At 29.5% G+C, this 21,403-nt stretch overlaps 1 protein-coding gene across 8 annotated transcripts; it reads right to left on the bottom strand.

The window, feature by feature from the left end:
• Positions 1-488: 488 nt before the first annotated feature.
• Positions 489-4,749, bottom strand: LOC111312236 (transcription factor BIM2-like). Of its 8 annotated transcripts, none has more exons than XR_016343795.1 (5): positions 4,435-4,749; positions 3,388-3,966; positions 1,452-1,506; positions 1,238-1,335; positions 489-774 (listed from the first exon to the last, which is right to left on the bottom strand). XR_016343795.1 is itself a non-coding variant. In XM_089764325.1 (4 exons), the coding sequence occupies exons 1-4, from the start codon at positions 4,455-4,457 to the stop codon at positions 670-672; spliced, it is 276 nt and encodes a 91-aa protein (XP_089620451.1). In that variant the 5' UTR covers positions 4,458-4,747; the 3' UTR covers positions 489-669. The 8 variants fall into 8 exon arrangements, 2 of the variants coding, with proteins under 2 accessions (XP_089620451.1, XP_089620453.1); XR_016343796.1 differs by having other exon boundaries at positions 3,388-3,936; XR_016343799.1 differs by having other exon boundaries at positions 3,388-3,443; positions 4,435-4,747.
• Between the last annotated feature and the right edge of the window lie 16,654 nt (positions 4,750-21,403).

Genomic DNA, 21,403 nt, shown 5'->3' with positions numbered 1-21,403 from the left:
GCTAGAAACATAATTAAGGGCATTGGTTATACCTATGTTTGGGAAAATAATAACATTTTGTATCAAAAAATACTGTTAAATTTAGCAACGTTTTTACACACAAACGTCACTAAATTACAGAAATTAATAATGTTTATGTCAAAAAATACCGTTAAAGTTAGTAGCATTTTTCGACACAAATGTCGATAATTTTGTAATTTAACAATGTTTTTCATTACAAATAACACTAAATTTAACAGCGTTTTTTACACAAATGCTGTTAATTAAGAAATTTAACAGGCTTTTCACTATAAATGTCACTAAATTAAGAAATTTTTTTTTTTTTATTTCTTTCAATATTTATTACTATAATTAAATAAAATTATTGAAAGAAATAAAAACGAATTTAAATTTATAAACAAGATATTATAAATATTTAAATACTTAAATACAAACACCAATTTTTTCATTTTCAAACATAGTAATAGCCACACTTAAAGAACACTTGGTATGAGAAAGCAAATAACATTATTGTTAAATCAACAATTATACATTGCATAAGCCTTTCACGTGAACAAGTGTGTAGGAACAAACCAGAACAAATAAATTTGCCATTAATGAGTTACATGTAATCTTACAAGTCATGAGAGGTAGCATATTGCAAAAGAAAGAGGACTTCCTAATACATCGTTAAGTTTTTAGGAAACGCAACAGCCACTCTTCTGAGCAACAGGCTATCCTTGGATCTGCACTGTCAAAGGCTTTACATTGTTTATGGCTGGTTGACTTGCTATTCTACAATAAAAGGCAATTTTAAGGAGTGAACAAAACACACAGAAAGTAATTTTCAATCAATAGGAACTAAGACTTTTGACATAAATATCATAGCAAATGGTTCGTTGATCCACAAGTTTTTTCTTATAGATTGAATAATAAACCCTTACAGCTAAGAAACTAGTGCAAAAGATTCCATAAACGTATGAAAAAATATTGCTTAAGCAATTTTCTGCTCCTCCAAAGATTTTATGCCTATAAAAGATTTTAAGCAATTTTATTCTTAACAAGCCTAATGAAATTGAATTTCCCATCTGAAAAAAAAAAAAATCCATGGAATACCTAATAGCTTAATGAAGAGGATATATACAAATCATCATAAGCATGCCTTTTAAATCGCAAATTAACTGCTTAAGCCACAAAAAAAAAAAAAAACATTTTATTTAAACCTCAAAGACAAAACCCATTCAATATAAAAACATACCCATGACTTTTGATTTTTGTGGGCTCAAAACTCCATCTCTGGTATGAAACCTCATATTTTTGAACCCTTTCTTGTAAATATTGGACATACTCTATCACCTGCCAAAAGAACATTATTCCAATCAAGAAAATTTTAAAGCATAATTTTTTCAAAAGGTAAATGGTTAGATAAATAATATGGGATGACATTTTTCAGTTCCAGATTCATGACATACCTCTAGCAGGAATGCAGCTGTACCTCTCTTTTGATCAATGTTTGGTATTATATCTCTCAATATTTGATATCAAAAAGCATCAGAAAACTAGTCAGTATTACCATTCACAAAGTTAAGCAAGCATCATAAATTTTCAACTGCTATTTGATAATTTTATTTTTTATAGAATTATCATAGGTCCACTTAGGATGTCATCACATGGGCTGCAAAAGGAAGAAAACACAGCTAGCATAGCATCTCAAAGTTAACACCTGCTGCAACTAAGAAAAAGATGCTGGCAGTGCGCACATGGGTTCCAAAGTCTTTGATGTAATAAGTAAGCTATTCCAAGCAAACGCACATGATAAAAAAAAAAAAGAAAGAAAGGAAAAGGCCAGCTGCTTATGCACAAAAAATCCCCATATGCTACAAATTTTCTTGCTCAAATTTTGGATGAAAAAGACTTACACCAAGTTGAACCAAAAATGTTGCCAACTTTGTCAAGATTTGCTGCCAACTAGTGTTTGGTCATTTTGGACAGCTCAAAATGCAACTTTTGAAGACTTTAGATAGATGAAAACTCAACTCAAACAGGAATGTAATAATACACATCATTTGACTGACAAAACAAGCAACACATGGGAGAGGAAGCTAGCTGAAAATTTCAGCTAGTGCAGAAACGGTTATGGGCAACTGTCTATCTTCCAAAATATCCCTTAGCTGACTTGGCATTTTTGAAGGTTGAGATTGCATCATTTAAAGCTGGGTTAAAACATTAAAAAAGCTTTCATTCAGCTATAAAAGAGAGCCCCTTCATACATGCCTCAGCATTTTTTTTCTGGTTGGAACTCCAAGTGCTGGTAACTCCATAACTGCTATGTTCTTGGCTGTTCAATCTTTGTGCTTTATTTTTCCTTTTGATTTAAATTTATTTTAAGTTTCTTTTACATTCCTTTACTTGTTATTTAGCTCTTCTTTGGTTCCTTTAAGCAAACATTTTCCATTTAAGCTTGCAATTTCAATTTCTATTCAACAAAGTTTTTGAGTTTCCAGGTTTGATGCTGGCTACTGTTTAATTAATTTTCAAGTTGATTTCAGTTTCAACAAATCATGAGCTTTTTATATGTTGTTCCTCTACTTTTCAGCTTGATTTATAGTGCTTCCTCATGATCAAATAGTTCTAATTGAGCTAGCAAATTTAATTTTTTTGAAAATCTGTTTCCAGAATGTTATTCTGTTTTCAAAATTTTATTTTGTTTTAGTTTTTGTTATTTTTCAAGCTCAATTTGGTTTCAATTTGTATCAAGCTTTTTAGTACTTGTTCATCTATGAGTTATCTAAGGTTCTATAAAATTTGAAAGCAAAATTCCATATATTTTGAGCTAGATCTAAGATTTGGTAGGAGCTATTCTGTTTTCCAAGCTGAAATTCCAGATTTTGTTTTGCTACGGTTTTGGTTAAATTTCAAGTTCTAAATGATGTCCAATGCTTTTGCAAATTTATGTGCATGTTCATATATTAGTTAGTTACTTCCACAAAAAATTTGGAGATCAAACACTATCAAATGAGAGGGGAAACCGAATTTTAATCAGATGTTCTCCAGAACCCCGTTTCCAGATTTTGATGTTTGCTTTAGGTTGTTGTTTCTTTGATTTTTCATGGCTGTTTGGGGGGTTGATAAGGATGGTACAAGGTTGCTTCTAGGTTGAGCATTCACCTAGGAGGCACTTGTTACTTGAATCAAGTGTTTTAAATTTTTTTTAATTTATTTTCATGCTATTGCTTTACTACCCTATTAATTTTTTTGTTTTAGTTTGCTTCATTTCTTTGAGTTTGCTTCTAAATCATTGATTTTTTCATTTTTAGCTATGTATATTTGGATCATGAGATCAAAAAACTTATCTCAAGTTTCTATTTGGTAAAGGTCATAATTTCAAATTTTGAAGGGAAGTCATACCATTGATGAAGATATCAACCCAACCTTTGCAAGACTCTTGAAGAGAGCAACAACTACTGCTTAGGAAAATGATATACTGATATTAAAACTTTATTAGTCATTTCAAACATTAGTAATAACACAATTACATCAAATTATTCTCATGTACACTACTGCAAGCATTGATACAAATGTAGCAGCTTGAAAAGGTAAAAAAAAGAAAACTTGTAGCAAAAATTTTAAGATGCAACAATCAGCAAAGGTATAGTCAAGAGGTTCTAGAGAAGGCTCAATAAAAACCTAAAGAGTGGAACCAGTCGGGAGGAAACAAGCCGCTAAGGTCGCACAGACAAATGCACCTGAGCTTATGCCTGAGAGAATTTCAAATACTGATGTATAAAAGCCATGCAGTATCAAGCACAAAATTGAAAACAGGAGAATATCTAAATGGATTCAATAAAAATCCATTAAGATTGGATTTCTTAGCTCACATAAAAGCCACAGACTTCGATGATCGGGTCTTTATTCATGAGTCATGGCTCATCGAGTCAAGATCGAAAGTCTGAAATGCTTCACAGAAAAAGTCCAAAATCACATGAACTAAAAAACAAAATAACCAAATGAGATTATTATCCAAACATAAAACAGCAAGAAAACACTATCCCTCCAAAGATTATTCCCGACAAACTTCAACCACAGCCATATCAAAGGAAAAAAGGCACTAAGAGATATTTATTATTTATATAAATAATTTAAGAAAAATAACAATGAGAAAATCCGAAGGGCCTATTTGGTTCCTTGATCACTGACAATGGACGATTAGTAAAATGACTAGGTATTGGGAATGATTTAGGGCTTCTAAAATTAGGGTTTCTTTTGGTCATAACCTAGATGACCAAAGAAATTAGGGGTTTTTTTGTTGAAACACTATTCATAACCTTGCAATATCAAGTTCAAACCACAAAGAAATTAAAGAAAAAACCAACTGCACAAATTTCTAATTCCAAATTTGTAAATAAGTCGATTAGAACTGCAGCTCTTCCAAGTAAAATTATATTTAAACAATACCTTCTCAGAATCGCAATCAACATAACCAAGCTTCACCTTCCACTTCAAGTTATTAGCAGTGGAACCACATTTCTCAAAAATTGTGATGAGGAACTAGATGCGACGAGGATTGGGTGCTAGTTTGAAAAGGAAAACACAAAAAGGGAAAGAAGATTTGAGAAAGGGAAAAAGTTTAAGGGAAAGGAGAATGAGATTTGAGAAAGAGAGAAGACGAGGAGATTTGAGAAAGGGGAAAAGTTTGCGTCAGAGAGAAAAAGGCGGGGAATGGAGAAAATTTTGTGGCGTTTATTTTAGAAAACGTCATTAAATTTTGTAATATAGAAAATGCCTTTAAAGTATTTGATACAGTGACGTTTTATGTATAAACATTGTTAATTCTTGTTTTTTTGGCGTTTGTCGTACAAATGTTGCTATTAGAAAATTTCATGGCATTTTAATAAAAAATGCTGTGACCTTTATAAAATTATGAAATTTAACGATGTTTATAAATAAAACGTTATTTAAAAAATTGTCATTAATTTTTTATTTTTTTGTATTGAATGTAATCCACATTTACATAGGATCATTAAATACAATTTTCATCTATTCACGTGGACCATCCTTAAGCTTCACACAGACATCCTTTCAACAGTCAATTATTTTGGTTAGATCATCATTCTTGGCCACAGACTAGAGGTAAAAAAAACAAAAAAAAATCAGGTATGCAAGGTAACTAAGGAAAACTAAGCCTATTACTATGTCTCTGTCTCTTTCTCTCTCTTGAGGCTTCTTCTTCTACACTTCATCATTTTTCATTTTCTTTATCGTGTTTCCTAAACACACCTCAAGCAATGTACTGAATTGAGCGTTAGAGTACACCTCAGATCTAGCATCCCATGGCTATGCTTACAGTTATCTTTCCCTTTAACCTCGCTTCATTCTCTTCAACTAATACATCAGAAAAAATCATCAACAAATTGAGTTGGTACTTGGTAATTGTACCTTATACACAATTCCACATATTTACATTTTGTAATGTATTCTATAAATTAATCACAATTACTTTAGTATTCCATTATGATGAAGAAAAATGAAAACTTCTAATCTAATGTGTTAATGCTTGATCAAAAGTACTAGCATTGGCTTTCTTGCTTTTTTTTAGGCATATTGTTATTGTATTTGATGCTCAGGCAAAGACAGATTTTCATACTACTATTATAATCTTTTATATTCTACTAAAATAATTGATGATTAATAATTCATAAGAGACCTTGAATCTTATTGAATTTTGTTTCTTTATTGACTATTCTCTTAAATTTTTTATTCTAAATTAAATGACTTAATTTATAATTCATGATTTTATGGTATGTCATATGTGGATTTTCTTAATTAAGGCATGAAATGGTCATAAGCATAAAATGGACATGGAGTACTTGCAAGTTTTGGTTATGAATCTTTTATATCATTGTTATATTTTGGTAAGACCATGATCATCAAATCAAAATCATAATATATTTTAGAATTATTTTAAGGCAAAAAAGAATTGGTGAATTTATAAATCTTTTTAAAAAGAAGAAAGTATATGTGTTCTTATCATAAAATCATATTTTATGGTCCATATTCTATATTTTGGTTAGATCATCATTCTTAGCCACAGACTAGAGGTAAAAAAAAACAAAAAAAATCAAGTATGCAAGGTAACTAAGGAAAACTAAGCCTGTTACTATGTCTCTGTCTCTTTCTCTCTCTTGAGGCTTCTTCTTCTACACTTCATCATTTTTCACTTTTTTTATCGTGTTTCCTAAACACACCTCAAGCAATGTACTGAATTGAGCGTTAGAGTACACCTCAGATCTAGCATCCCATGGCTATGCTTACAGTTGTCTTTCCCCTCAACCTCGCTTCATTCTCTTCAACTAATACATCAGAAAAAACCATCAACAAATTGAGTTGGTACTTGGTAATTGTACCTTATACACAATTCCACATATTTACATTTTGTAATGTATTCTATAAATTAATCACAATTACTTTAGTATTCCATTATGATGAAGAAAAATGAAAACTACTAATCTAATGTGTTAATGCTTGATCATAAGTACTAGCATTGGCTTTCTTGCTTTTTCTAAGGCATATTGTTATTGTATTTGATGCTCAGGCAAAGACAGATTTTCATACTACTATTATAGTCTTTTATATTCTACTAAAATAATTGATGATTAATAATTCATAAGAGACCTTGAATCTTATTGAATTTTGCTTCTTTATTGACTATTCTCCTAAATTTTTTATTCTAAATTAAATGACTTAATTTATAATTCATGATTTTATGGTATGTCATATGTGGATTTTCTTAATTAAGGCATGAAATGGTCATAAGCATAAAATGGACATGGAGTACTTGCAAGTTTTGGTTATGAATCTTTTATACCATTGTTATATTTTGGTAAGACCATGATCATCAAATCAAAATCATAATATATTTTAGAATTATTTTAAGGCAAAAAAGAATTGGTGAATTTATAAATCTTTTTAAAAAAGAAGAAAGTATATGTGTTCTTATCATAAAATCATATTTTATGGTCCATATTCTATAATTGCATTTTATTGACAAGAGAATAATACATGATTTATATTATTTAATTTATATAATATTGTTTCAATAAGAAATAAATATATTATCTAAGATAGCTTTTAATTCAATTAGAGAAGTTAAATAATTCATTATAACTAGTTAAAATACATTTTATTTGTTAGATGAAAATTTTCATGTATTTATAATTTGAATACAAACTTTATGTTATTGTGTGGTTATACAAGAAAATATATATGGTTGTTGTTGATGACATGAACCGTGTTAGATATTGTTTAAGTGTCCATGATAAAAAATTTATAAGTATCCAAGAAATGGCATGAAAGTCTCAAAAAGAGATAATAGAAAGCATGATTTTACTAAAAAATATAATTTTGAGGGTGATTATATTTGGCATCACACTTATTAATGCTTACTCTCATATTGAGTTAAAATAAAAGTTTTGAAACTTTTATAAAAATGAAATATTGAGATATATAATATTTACAAGTTATCTTTCACTAAGAGTGGACTTGAAAGTCTCTTATTATTACAAAAAAAAAACTACCAAATAATGAAAAAGTAAATGAAATGACAAATTAATTAAAATATAAATGTTGATATTGAATAGGATATTCTTTAATAGAAGAATGCATATTTGCACATGGTGGAGTGATACTTTCTTATAAATTTTAAGTAAAAGAAATAAAAATTATCGTCATAGTATTGTAAGATTTGAGTATAATCTTTCTTTTTATAAATTATACAAGATAATAAGTTTAGTACAACTTATTAATAGAGAATCATTAAAAATGTCTTTAAATATCTTAAAAGGACTAAAATGGTTTAATTTATCCAATGTATTAGAAGAATAATTGTTGTAAACACCAAATTTTGTCTGGCCTGACTCGAATTTCTTTGATTTTTAAATTTGATTTTAACATTTCAATTTTGACTAACTTAATTGGATTTAATTATATTAAGCACATTTAGGTTTGTCCCGAATTAATCGTTCTCAAATTCATTTACATAATTTGAAGTTCATCCTAATTTAATTAGAATTGATTTAGCTTTGTTTGATTTTATACTTGATTTGAATAGTTCAATTTCGGCCAATTTAAGTGTTTTAATTAATTTCACTCATTTAGAGCTTATCTCATATTAATCAAATCAAATTCTATTTGGGCTTAAAGGCCCGATAATGGCACAAATTTCAATTTTAAATCCAAATTAAGCTTCAAAATCCAAATTTATTTTTATCGTTGTTTTATTTTTGTTATTGTTCTTATTTATTGAATTAATTAAAAATGAAAAATAACAAAAAATTAATTAAAAACAAAAAGAGAAAGTGGCTGACAATTTACTGCCACAATAGGCCAAATTTTTGAAATTTTGAGGATCTTTAGCTCCACTATTTTGCATACTGAAAATTTTGGATTGTTATTACAAAGGACTAGATAAAAACTAAGGATGAAAAAACTAGAAGGGGGATCCCTTTTCTCTATAAGATAAGCCACCCTCGACCCTAGTCTCAGCCCTTCATCCAACCCCAGCACTAGCACCAAAACCTAAGCTCCAACCCTATTCAACACATCAGTGCCTACACTTAGCTCTAGAAAGCCCAATCCTAATACCCCATTCATCAACCACCAACCAAAAAACCCAAAACTCACCTCCATCACCTATCCTCAGTCCTAGCGCATACCCAGCCTTGCCTCAGCCTTCACCCCTACACTTATTAGCTCCATCCATAGTGCACGCAACAGTCATTCCCATATTCAACCAAGGTAACCCTCAAGCAACAACACCCACATTATCCTTGTTTCAAACACCAACATTTCACCACAAACTCATGCCTTCAACTTAGTTCCATACCAAAACCCCAACATAAGCCCCAGCATCTTTTTAAAGACCCCAAATCCATCCAACCAACAGCCCCACCAATCCTTATTTTTTCTCAAACCACCAACCCTATCCAAAAAAACTTGTTACACACACACACACACCCAGCCTTCCTTGCACTCCCTTTAAAACCTACCAATAGCCCCTCACTTAAACACATGACCAAGCCACTCCAATCCCCCCAATGCTTCCACTAGGCCGAAATCACTCAGAAACTAGCCTCTCTACAACCAATCGCAGAGGCACTCCTCTACTGCCTAACATTTCCCTCCCTCAACCAATGATCATCGCCACTTACATAAAACACCAAAAAAAAAATCTTAGGCTCACAAAAAATCCCACTTCCCTTTGTCACAACCAAAAATAAAAAAAAATCAAAATCACTATCTTTCCCCTAAGGAAGAACTAAAGCGCTGAGCATATCCTATGAAACAAAAAAAAAATCAGTTTCAATTTTTTTAAAAAAAAAAAGAAAGGGAGAAAAAGGAAAAAAAAAAAGAAAGAAAAAAAAAAAGACAATAGCTTGGCTTAGACTGCCAAACTAGAAAAGAAAATGGGAGAAAAGAAGGAGAAGGGAATGAAAAAAAGAAAAAAAAATAGCAATGACCAAAAAAAAAAGAGTAATTATCATCATCAAATGTGCCATAACGGTGATAACCCTAAAGCACCGAAAACTGGGTAAAAAAAGGCTTTTAGGTTTTCTTTAAAGATAAAAAAAATTTTTAAAAGAAAAGGTTGGAAATGAAATAAAAAAATTAAGGATTTATAGCTAAAAAAAAAAAAAGGCACCTGGCAAGTCAAACCCCAACTAATAAGTCAATCTGACCCATAAACCAGATCTATTGGACCAATACCTAACTTGATTCACTATCCACGGCCTTCACCCATTAGATCCATGTCTAGACCAGGCCATAGACAAAACCCAAGCCTCAACCCACGTATTTTGAAGCTCCTTCAATAAATTGGGTTTAGGACCCAAATTATGGTAAATCCAATTTAAATTATTTAGTTTATTGTTTATTTATTTATTTATTTTTCTTTCATATTTTTGAATAAATCTATATTCAATTACTTTGAGTTGTTGATAATAAATTTGTTTTTGACAAAACATGTTAAATTGTTAAAATTGTAATTTTAATTTAATTTGGTGTAATTATATTTATTTCATCATCAATGTAATGCAAATAAAATTAAATGAAAGTTTTCAATGATGAGACTCTGAGAAATCTGAGTACTAATTCCTAAGAATTCCTTAAGTGAGAAAAGACTTCTAAAAATTACTAAAGGATTAGGATGTTTATAAACTCTTTTCAATACAAAGATTTTTATTTTTTTTAATTTGAATAATTTTCTTAAAAGAAAGATAAAAATATAAAATAATTACAAGAATATGTATTTTTTTAGGAAATAAACTTATTTATAGATAATTATATTATTATATGACTTTTAGATATTAATAATTTTTATAAAAGTAAACAAAAATCTCTAAAGATAAGATTTAAAGGAAATTCGAATAGTTATTCTTTAAAAATCTCTAAGTAAAAAAATTTATCTAAAATGCTGCCAATGTATTAGAGCATTTAGAATAATTTTTTATAAAGATTTCTTGTTTTTTTTTAATAAATACAATAAGAAATGAAAATTTTTAAAAATATTATAAATATTAAATTATAGTTATCATATTTTATTACATACTTTATAATATTGATTTTAAAGATAAATATGAATCACCGATGATGAAATTTTTTAAAATTTCGAGTAGTGATTTTTAAGATATCTTTAGGTGAGAAAATTCATTTTAATATTGCTAAAATATTGAAATATTTTCAAAAATTTTTCAATAAATAAGGTTCTTAATTTTTTTTCCAACTAAAAATACTAAAAAAATAATTAAATAAAAATATGTTTTTTTACAATAAAAAATTAGGAAAATTAAATTTTAAATAAAAAATTAAGATAATTTTAGTCATAATTAAATGATAACACATAATTAATTAGTATCATTTTAAACAGGCATTTTGGGGGTGTTAATCCTTCTTCACGCATAACTAACTCTTGAACACAAACTGTTTCACAGACCCAAAAAATCATCTTTTTATTAAATTTTAATTAATTTTAAAATTTTATTAAATAGATAAGTTTTAATAGGTAGTCAATCGCACCTAGTCAGAAAAGATTGGTAATGACTCCTTTTTTTGTTTTCAAATTTGTCTAGCGGCTCAAAAAATCGTTATAACAGATTGGTGACTCCACTGAGGACATCATTTTTTTTAGAAAGTTAGGCCAAAAATTAATAAGCTGTTATCTTTAATTTTGATTTAGCAATCTTAATTGGCATTTAACATTAATTTTCTTGATTTTAAATAACAATAGTAATAAAAATTTACATGCATTTTATTTTAATTATGTCATTTATTCATTCATTATTTATGTTTTTATATATTATTCTTGATAGATTGTAAGGTATTTAAGATTAGGTTTTCAATGTTATACTCCCTCATTCACACACGGCACATTCATATCATGCATGAGTTGTATACCCAGGCTATATATATTTTAGGAGGGAGTAGAGTACCTATGCTCTTATGAGGTGATAACCTCCGCAATGATAAGTAAAATACTCCAACTCAAATTGAATCTTTTTCGTTCATAGCCTATAATGGGTGAAAATCATAGTGCCTTACTAGTCTTATGTGGATGCTAGTGAGGAATAATTTATGAACCTTTAGACATATAAATCTCCATCAGCATATCGTGAACTTTAGGGTACCTACTTTAGGTATAGCCTTGCCGACCTTTTTTGTAAAAATTACCTTAAATTAGGAAACTCCAATACAATATGCATTTAGGGACACTAATGGCTCAAGTAAATTTAAAATTTGGAAAAAAAAAATAATAAAAGAAAAGCATTTTCTTAAAAAAAAAAGAAAAGAAAAAAGTTTTTGACATGTAGTTCATTCATTTGGTGGTTATACAAAATTTGCATTTTTAGAAAACACTTTAAAATAAAATGAAGAATTTTATTTAGCATTATCCAACAAACATAAAAAATAATAAACAAAATCTTTCAAAAATAAAAAAGTTTTTCTTAAATTCTTTGTTTATTGGCAAAATAAAAATTAATGAAAAAGGGAAAAATATTCGAATCCTAGTTATTATGTGTGATAAAAAATGTGTGTTCTTGAATTTTTCCTTTTCCTAAAAAAAAGAAAAAAAAAGAACTTTAAGTTTGAATGTTGTTTCATCTTTTGCATTTTCATATATTTTTATTATTTAAAAAAAATGAAAATAATAAGATAGTATATACACCCCTATCTCATGCATCCTAATAGATAGTACATGCATCACATTGCAAGCATCTTAATAGGTGATACATGCATCCTATCTCATGCATATCATAATAAAAAAATACATTTATTCTGTCTCATCCACATCAATAAATAGTATATGCATCCTATGCACATCTTAATAGGTAGTGCATGCACTCTATCTCATTACATATCCTAAAGCAGTGTTAACCTCATTAAGCCAACACAATAGATCATTGCATTTCATGTAGACATATCTTATATACATGATAAGTCATGCATTTCATACAAGTAGGTTGCATTAGTCATAGGTATATATCTCATCACTCATGTAAGTATGTCATCGCATTTCGTGCATATGGATTCATGAATGGTAGGGTTTTATAAAGCATGCATTGCATCTCATATGAATATGTAGCACCATCCTTGGCAATAGAACATTACATTCTTGCATACACATTCATGGGCAATGAAAATTTTATCATTTGAGGCCTTGTACGTGTGAAAATCCATTGCTTTAGGCATATTTACATTTCATGACTTTTTTTTTACATCAACATCATATTCATGTATTCATAAACATGCTTTGTGTGCCACATAAGTTAGAAATTATTTTTATGGCATTCATTCAATAAGGGTAATAATATAAAATTTTTTGTCGAAGTTTTAGAATAAAATGTTTATCTTGGTAGGAATCATAATGGCAAAAATGAGAGATCAATTGGAAGTAAAAATTAGTGCATTAGGGTTGAATTAAGATGAATTTGGGCAAGAGCTTTGAAAAATAAAATAACAGATTGCTCAATTAATAGAAATGGCTAAGTTTTTTACTCCTCAAGGGTTGTTATTACTTCCGATTCCATCAAATCAAGATCAATTGGCTCATGTTGTTTCTAGCACTTTTCCCAAGCTAACGTATTGGGTGATTCAAATAGTGATCAAAGTTTGGGCAAGCTCAAGAAAGGAATGGATGAATTGGCCACATAAATGACTGAACTTAAAAGTTTAATTTCCAAGATGGAGTCATTTGGCTTTAAACAAACCTTACCAACTATCCTAAGTCCAAACCCACACTTAAATCTTTCTCATGACTGCTTTTGACCTCTTTTCCAAGCACTTAGAATTAGGCCCCCAAATTTTATGCAACCTCCAAAAATTTCACACTTGAATTCATGTCCACCACTTAACATTTTACAACCCCTTGTTCAACATGCTATCCTATCGCCACCTTTTCAACCCAACACCAACTATACTATTATTTTTTCAACAAAGCAACCTAACTATAGAATAGAAAAACTCTCGTACCACCAACACTAAAGGAAAAACCCCTATGGACCAAATACCCATGTCTTATATAGATTTATACCCATCACTCTTGAAAAACTATCTCATTGCCCATGTCTCTATTAAACCCCTCAAACTACCTTATCCCAAATAGTATGACCTTAATGCCCAATGTGAATACTATTTTGGCATCATGGGCCATTTTTTAAAAGATTGTATGTTTTTAAAATATAAGGTACAAGGATTGATAAAAGTTGAATATTTGGGTTTTGATATCGAAATGAAGCCAATTGTTTATAGGAATCCTTCATCGATCCATGTTGAGATAGCAAGTAGTGTTGTAGGCAATAGTAAAGTTGGTCAGGATAATAAATAAAAAGGAAAAGCTTTAAAGCAAAAGGTTGTCTTTACCAGCAATCATAATCAACTATTTTTTGGATTTATTAGGCGAGGCAAGAGGGAGTAAAAGTAGGTTTAGCACTTTTTGGAATAGTCTTAGGATGGTTCATAATGTGTAAAATTAAAACTTTTGGAAATGAATGAAAACTTTTGAATTTTCTATGGAAGGATGGTTTTGTTTACATTTCATTTTTTTTATATAATAGTGTGCCTAAAGGGGCCCGTGGAAAAAATCATGGTTGTAAATATGCTTTCATCAAACTTTCAAGGCAAAAGGAATGCTTGTAATAAGCCAACTTGAATATAGGATGGAATTTAAGCTCATTCTCAACAATAATAAAATTTGAGTTGTATACCATGCATCATTTCTTTGAATTCATTATTTTTCATGCCAACTAAAGATAAAGGAATGGTGATTATGAATATACTTTTATCAAACCTTTGAAGTAAAAAGATAAATTTGAAAGTTTTAATAATAAAATTCATGTCATGCATGTTTGACTTTTGGTAATTAATAAAAGGCTTAAGGATAGCATGTCCTAGGAAACAAGATCAGTTAAGTTAACGCACCTATAACACTAGAGCCTATTCTAAAATCATGAAAAATGAAAATGCAAGTTAGATGAACATAATGGAAAGGGCCTAAAGACAGATCAGGAAAATAGTTACTGGAATGCAATAGAATATGGATAAATAGTTGGCAGAATTAAAATAGATATTAACAATATTGACAAAAAGAAAATGAATTATTGAAACACACGAGGCAAATGGGGAAACTATTGCTCAAGAACCATCATTCCACTTGGGTTCACATATTCACATGTTTAAGATCCCTATATGTCACAACCACCTTCAATAAGCTATCAACCTTCTACTGATATTTCTGTCAAGTGGCACCCAGTGCAGATGAAGGTTAATCCTGGGTTTATTCCCTATAACCCCATTATTGTGGAAAATCCTAAAGAATTGAAGAAATTAAAAAGGTTAATGATCCATTAAAAGATATAGTGATGAAAGACAAATATGACATATTGGAGGAGAGATTGAAGGTAATTGAATGCTATGATATATATAGGAGTGTGATGTTAGCGAGCTTCATATATTGCTCGATCTTGTCATTCTGTCAAAATTAAAACCCTAGATTTCAAAAAGTATGATGAAACGAAATGTCCCTCGACACCTACCACCATGTATTGTCGAAAGATGATGGGCCACATTCATAATGATAAGCTATTGATCCATTATTTTCAAGATAGTCTCATCAAGTCTACAGTAAGGTGGTATACCTAACTAGACCGAAGTAAGATTTGCTCTTAAAATGATTTAGCTAGGGCCTTCCTAGCACAATACAAATATGTTAAAGATATGGCTTTAAATAGGTTGTATCTGCAGAACATAGAGAAAAGGTCAATCAAAATTTTCAAAGAATATGCACATAGATGTAAGACATGGCAGCCCAAGTACAATCGCCCTTGTTAAAGAAAGAAATCATAATTTTATTTGTCAATTCTTTGAACACTCTTTATTACGAAAAAATGATTGAGAATATTTTCAAAAACTTTGCTAACATGATGATCACTAGGGAAATTATAGAAATGCAATAAAAAATGACAAGATTAAGTTAAAAGATGCAACTGATGTTGAAAAGGGAAACAAATCAAAAAAGAATAGAAGGGAGGTGTAAGCAGTTACACTTGAGGGGCATTTACCCAAGAATTTCATCCCGTGTAATCTTTATCCTCTTCATCAACCCTACTTCCTGGTCATATGCAATATCTCTCAAAGCCCATATCTTTGCCAATCAAGCCAACATCTAAGATTTTCAGCAAATCCTTATCCTCAGATGCCCATTCATGATTTTGTGCCCATATTTAAGCTTGCTGCCTAATCAACAAAAAACTAAAAAAGACCAACAAATGATCAAGAGAAACTTTCAATCCATATTTCTTACCTTTTGCTTTTGCTAATAAAAGGTCGGTACTTCACTCTTGTGCCTCTAAAAATAACACTAAATCCATCGATAAGGAATTATGATCTTAATGGCAAGTGTGATTATCATACGGGGACAACAGACCATTTGATTGAAAAATGCAAATAGTTGAAGGAAAAGGTTGAGAATCTCATCAAAAGTGGTATTTTAACTCTAAAATCGATGAAACAATGAAAGTTCATTCTTTCCTATTATGAAATGTGAAGAGTTGAAATGTGAAATGAGGTCTCAAGTTTTGAAAAATCAAGATAAGATGATTTTATTTTACACCTTTGACCTTTTGTGTATGACATGTGCATGGTGTCCCTATGAGTTATTTAAATTAATCATGTTAGAAATTATGTTGAAAGAAATGAATGCTTTGGATTTTTTTTATAAATTTTTTTCTTTATGCATTTATTTGATAATAGTCTCGCATAATTAATTTTTAAAATCATAAGATGAAAAGCACTTTGCAAAAAAAAATTATTCACAATTATTTAAGAATATAGTCCCATATAAGCAGTTTTCAAAATCAAAACAAAAACAAAAAAAATAGAAAAAAATAGGCCTTTTCAAAGGGAAACATGTGTTTTTTAAATGGTGAAAATTTTGAAGTAATTGATTATTACTATTTAAAAATAAACTTATCCAATACTTTACACATTTCCTTGACCGTTCCTATGTCTCAATCCTTTTAAATAACTTCATTCACTAGTCATAATCCTTTAAGGGTGCATGAATTTCAACTTATGAACCTTGACACCATTTGATACATTGAGATAATAAATTTTTCTTGGGCAATAATCAAACAAGGCCAATTTTGAAAATCCATTTTGAATTTTGAAAACCAAGCAAGATACTATTTTAAATTTTTAATTGGTAATTCAATGTGTATCAAAATTTTTTAATATGATTGAACCATCCAAATCTTTCAATGACCATAGACATGAAAAATGCTTGAACCTTATCTCAAATAGCCCTTATTTCACATCTTAAGGCACATTGACTAAAATAAGCAAAATTCCTTCTGACCTAAGAAAATTTTGTTTCATGCATTAACACATATTCCCTTCATTTTACCAAAAAATGCTATACAATTTGGAACCAAAATAAGCCATTTTTGTAAACTGTGTCATCAAATTTGGGACATCTCATATAACCTAATTTTCACTATCATAAGAACCTTGAATGGAAAACAAGTTGAGGTATCAACCATGTAAAAACAATTAATGGTTATAATATAAAAAATTTAGAAAAAAAACAAAAAAAGCCTTTTATCTCTTTTTTCAAATAATTTGCTCTTCTAACTAAGTGATCGTGTTTGAAATGATGAATGACCATCTTTCTTTATCCTTCGTATTTAGAAAGATTATCCACTTGTTACTTATTTGAGCCTAATAAATGTCTTGTTCCAAAATGAACCCCAGCCAAGAATTGACTTTTACACTAGGGCAAAATAAGGATACCTTTAAAAGCCCAACTTCAAGGAGAGTGTTTGTTATGAGAGTGTCAAACATGCACCTTGGAGTTGAGAGTTTGAGGTAATAGTGAATGAGACTTCAATTAGAATCCCAAGAACTCAAGAAAGTAGTTTGCTAAAGATAAAGTCAAATATTTAAAAAAAAGTAAAAAAAAAAAAAACATGCACCTCGGAGATGAGATCTAGGGTAAAAAGTGAATAAAACTTCAATTAGAATCGCAAGTAAAAAAAAAAAAAGAATAGAATTCAAGAAAGTAGAATGCTAAAGTTGAAGTAAGATGTTTCCAAGAAATTGCAAAGAAAAGAAAACATGCACATTGAAGATAAGGATCTAAAGGAAAAAGTGAATAAAGCTTCAATTAGAATCTCAAGTAAGAAAAAAAAAAGATAGAATTCAAGAAAGTAGAATACTAAAGTTGAAGTCAAATATTTCTAAAAAAGAAAGGGCAAAGAAAAAAAGACACATGGCTTTTCATCTATAGAATGCTCCATAAGATCCTTGGCCTAATTACCCTGAATAACATATTTTGAGCCTATTTATCCATTTTTTTAGAACCTCATACCTCGACCTACATTACCTACTTTGAAAAGTCTATTTTGATCAAATGTAGACACTTGAATTTAAGAGCTATGTCCTTAAAATTTTGTATATACCTATTAGTATTTGGCAAGATTTTTTCAAGTTCCTCATTATTAAAAAATATAGCTCTAAGGTGAAAACAAAAAAAAACAATTTAGAACTAGAGCCACTCTTGAGACCTTAAAAAAATTTTAGAGTTCCAAAGTTTTATCCAAAATAAAAAGTCATAATGCAAAACATTTTGAAGGATCAGTACCCATCAAAGATTTTGCATTTCACCAAAGCATGAAAATAAAAAAACTAGCCTTTTCTCTTCCTACATCTCTTTTAAAAAATAATGGTTAGAGTTGACACATATTAAAGTATCATATTTTCAATAAAAGAAAAGTGTTTAGAAAAATTATCTCTTTTGTAAGCCCAAGAGAAATCCTCGCAACCCTTATCGAGCATTCCTTGAGATATACCCACCAGTGAAAAGAATTGAATTATCAATTACCCTTATCCCCAAGCATTCCAAATAGTAATCATCAATTTTTAAGAGATTCGAAAGTCATGAGTTTTTAACTTTTCTCATTTATTACAAAGATACTTTATGTGGGACAATTTTGTGATCACTTTTAAAAAGTTCAGAGATTGAAAGCATTTTGTACAAAATTCTGAGATCATTTTTGGTGAAAAGTAAATATTTAAAATTTGAATAAAGATTTTTTGAAAAAATGAAACAAAAAAAGTCTTCACATTTGCATCACTTGCATTCATATTCACATTTGTATCATGAGAACGATATATGTCTTGCATGCTACAAAAAAAATTGCATATGTATCAATTACATGTGCATCATCAAAAAGACATTTGATCTACATGTTGCCAAAAAAAAAACCACTTGTATTTGCATCACTTGCATTCACATTGACATGTATATCATGAGAAAGATATTCAATCTACATACTACAAAAGAAAAAAAAAAGACATTCACATTTGCATCACTTGCATTCACATTGACATGTGCATCATAAGCAAGATATTTGATTTACATGTTGCAAAAACCAAAAAAAAAAGATATTTGCAGTTGTATCACTTGCATTTTGTATCATGAAAAAGACATTTACATTTACATCATCTGCTTCATAACCAAGGCATTCGCATTTGCATCATAGGAAAGATATTCACATTTGCACCATAGCATTTGTATCATAGAAAAAGTATTTGTAAAGGCATCTACATGGAACATTGGCATTTGCATTATGAAAAAGTCACCTCTATTTATTTTGAAGCACAAAAAAAAAGAAGAAAGTCTATCATAAAAAAATGAAAAAAAGAAAAAAAATAGTTTGATAAGAGACTAAAATTTTAAAAAGGTTTAAAGAGTTGAAAGAAATATGATCTACAAAAAGTAAAGGGGTTGTTGGAAAAATGAGTGAAAAATATGAGATATAATATAAGATAGGACTTAAGCCCAGTCTAGCTAGCATCTAGATGAAACTAGGTCAGCTAGCACCTAAGCCTAAGTTAGCTAGCACCCAAATGATATTTAAGTCTAGTTTAGCTAACACACTAAGCCCAGTCTAGCTAGCACTCAAATCAAATTACGCCCAGTCTAGCTGGCACCCAGGATAATCTATAAGACCTCTAGGTAAAATATTTTAAATTTTTAAAGTTTCAATGCCTCTGATTGAAAGGAGTATTTAAAGATGTTGAGATTTTAAGACCTCCGAGCATAACATTTTAAATTTTCAAAGTTTCAATGCCTCTGACTGGGAAGAGCATTCAAAGATGTCGAGATTTGTAAGGCCTCTAAGCATAATCTTCAATACCTCCGAGCAAAATATTTTAAATTTTTAAAGTTTTAATGCCTATGATTAGGAGGAGCATTCAAAAATGTTGAGATTTGTAAAGCCTCTGAGCATAATCTCCAAGACCTTCAGGCAAAATATTTTAGATTTTCAAAGTTGTAATGCCTCTGATTGGGAAGAGCATTCAAAGATATTGAGATTTGTAAGACCTTTGAGCATAACTCCAAGACCTCTAGGAAAAACATTTTAAATTTTCAAAGTTTTAATGCCTTTGATTAGGATGAGCATTCAAAGATATTAAGATTTGTAAGACCTTTGGGAATAATCTCCAAAACCTTCAGGCAAAACATTTTAAATTTTTAAAGTTTCAGTGCCTCTGATTGGAAGGATCATTCAAATATGTTAAGATTTATAAGATCTACAGGCATAATCTCCAAGACCTTTAAGAAAACCGTTTTAAATTTTTAAAATTTCAATGCCTTTGATTGGAAAAAGCATTCAAAGATGTCGAGATTTGTAAAACCTCTGAGTATAATCTCTAAGACTTTTAGGCAAAAGATTTTAAATTTTCAAAACTTCATTGCCTCTGATTGGAAGAACATTCAAAGGTGTCAAGATTTGTAAGATCTCTAGACATAATCTCTAAGTCCTTCGAAAAGGATTCGTAAGTCTTTTCGAGCTAAATCTATTTTAGTATTGAGCTTTGTAAGAACTCTGGGCATGATCTCTTGTTCTATTTTCAAAAGTTGTTAAATCTTGTTTAAAAGCGTTTTTAAATTTGTTTTCAAATGGTCAAATTTATTAAAAAAAAATCAAGGCAAAAAGAACCAAGAAAAAACACAAAAAATAAAAAACAAAAAATAAAAAAAATAAAAAAAAATTGAAAAATTTTGAATCATTACTCAAAGCAAATTTGTTGTCTATGTCTTTGCCCTATTCCAAATTCTCAATAATGTGCAAAAAAGGGTAGCTGTAGACACCTAATTTTGTTCGACCTGACTCAAATTTATTCGATTTTTAAATTTGATTTTAACATTTCAATTTCGGCTAACTTATTGGATTTAATTAAATTAAGCTCATTCAAGTTTGTCTCAAATTAATCATTTTCAAATCGATTTGCATAATTTGAAGTTTAACCTAATTTAATTCAGATTGATTCAATTTTGTTCAATTTTACACTTGATTTGAATAGTTCAATTTAGGCCAATTTAAATGTTTCAATTAAATTGACTCATTTAGAGTTTATCTCAAATTAATTGCCAAATCTAATTCAATTTAGGTTAAGGCTTGATTTAATTGGGATTTATTTAAAATTTAGCTATTTGGGCTTAAAAGCCAGATAAAGGCCTAAATTTCAATTTAAAATCCAAATTAAGTTTCAAAATCTAATTTTATTTTTATTGTTATTTTATTTTTGTTATTATTCTTATTTATTAAATTAATTAAAAATGATAAAGGATAAAAATTAATTTAATAAATGAGAAAGTGGCTAACAATTTGCTATCAAAGTAGATTAAAATTATGAAATTATTAGGATCTTCAGCTCCACCACTACTTTGCATACTGAAAATTTTGGATTGTTATTACAAAAGGCTAGATATAAACTAAGGATGAGAAAACCAAAGAAGGGTTCCAGATCCATTTTCTCTATAAGACAAGCCACCTTCGACCTTAGCCTTAGCCTTTCATCCAGCCCTAGT

The sequence above is a fragment of the Durio zibethinus genome, chromosome 1 (assembly GCF_047325235.1).
Source record: "Durio zibethinus cultivar Kanyao isolate XHJ-2024 chromosome 1, ASM4732523v1, whole genome shotgun sequence".
NCBI classification, from domain to species: domain Eukaryota; kingdom Viridiplantae; phylum Streptophyta; class Magnoliopsida; order Malvales; family Malvaceae; genus Durio; species Durio zibethinus.
The sequence above is the reverse complement of the archived record's forward strand: the minus strand, read 5'-3'. Positions and strand labels throughout refer to the sequence as shown.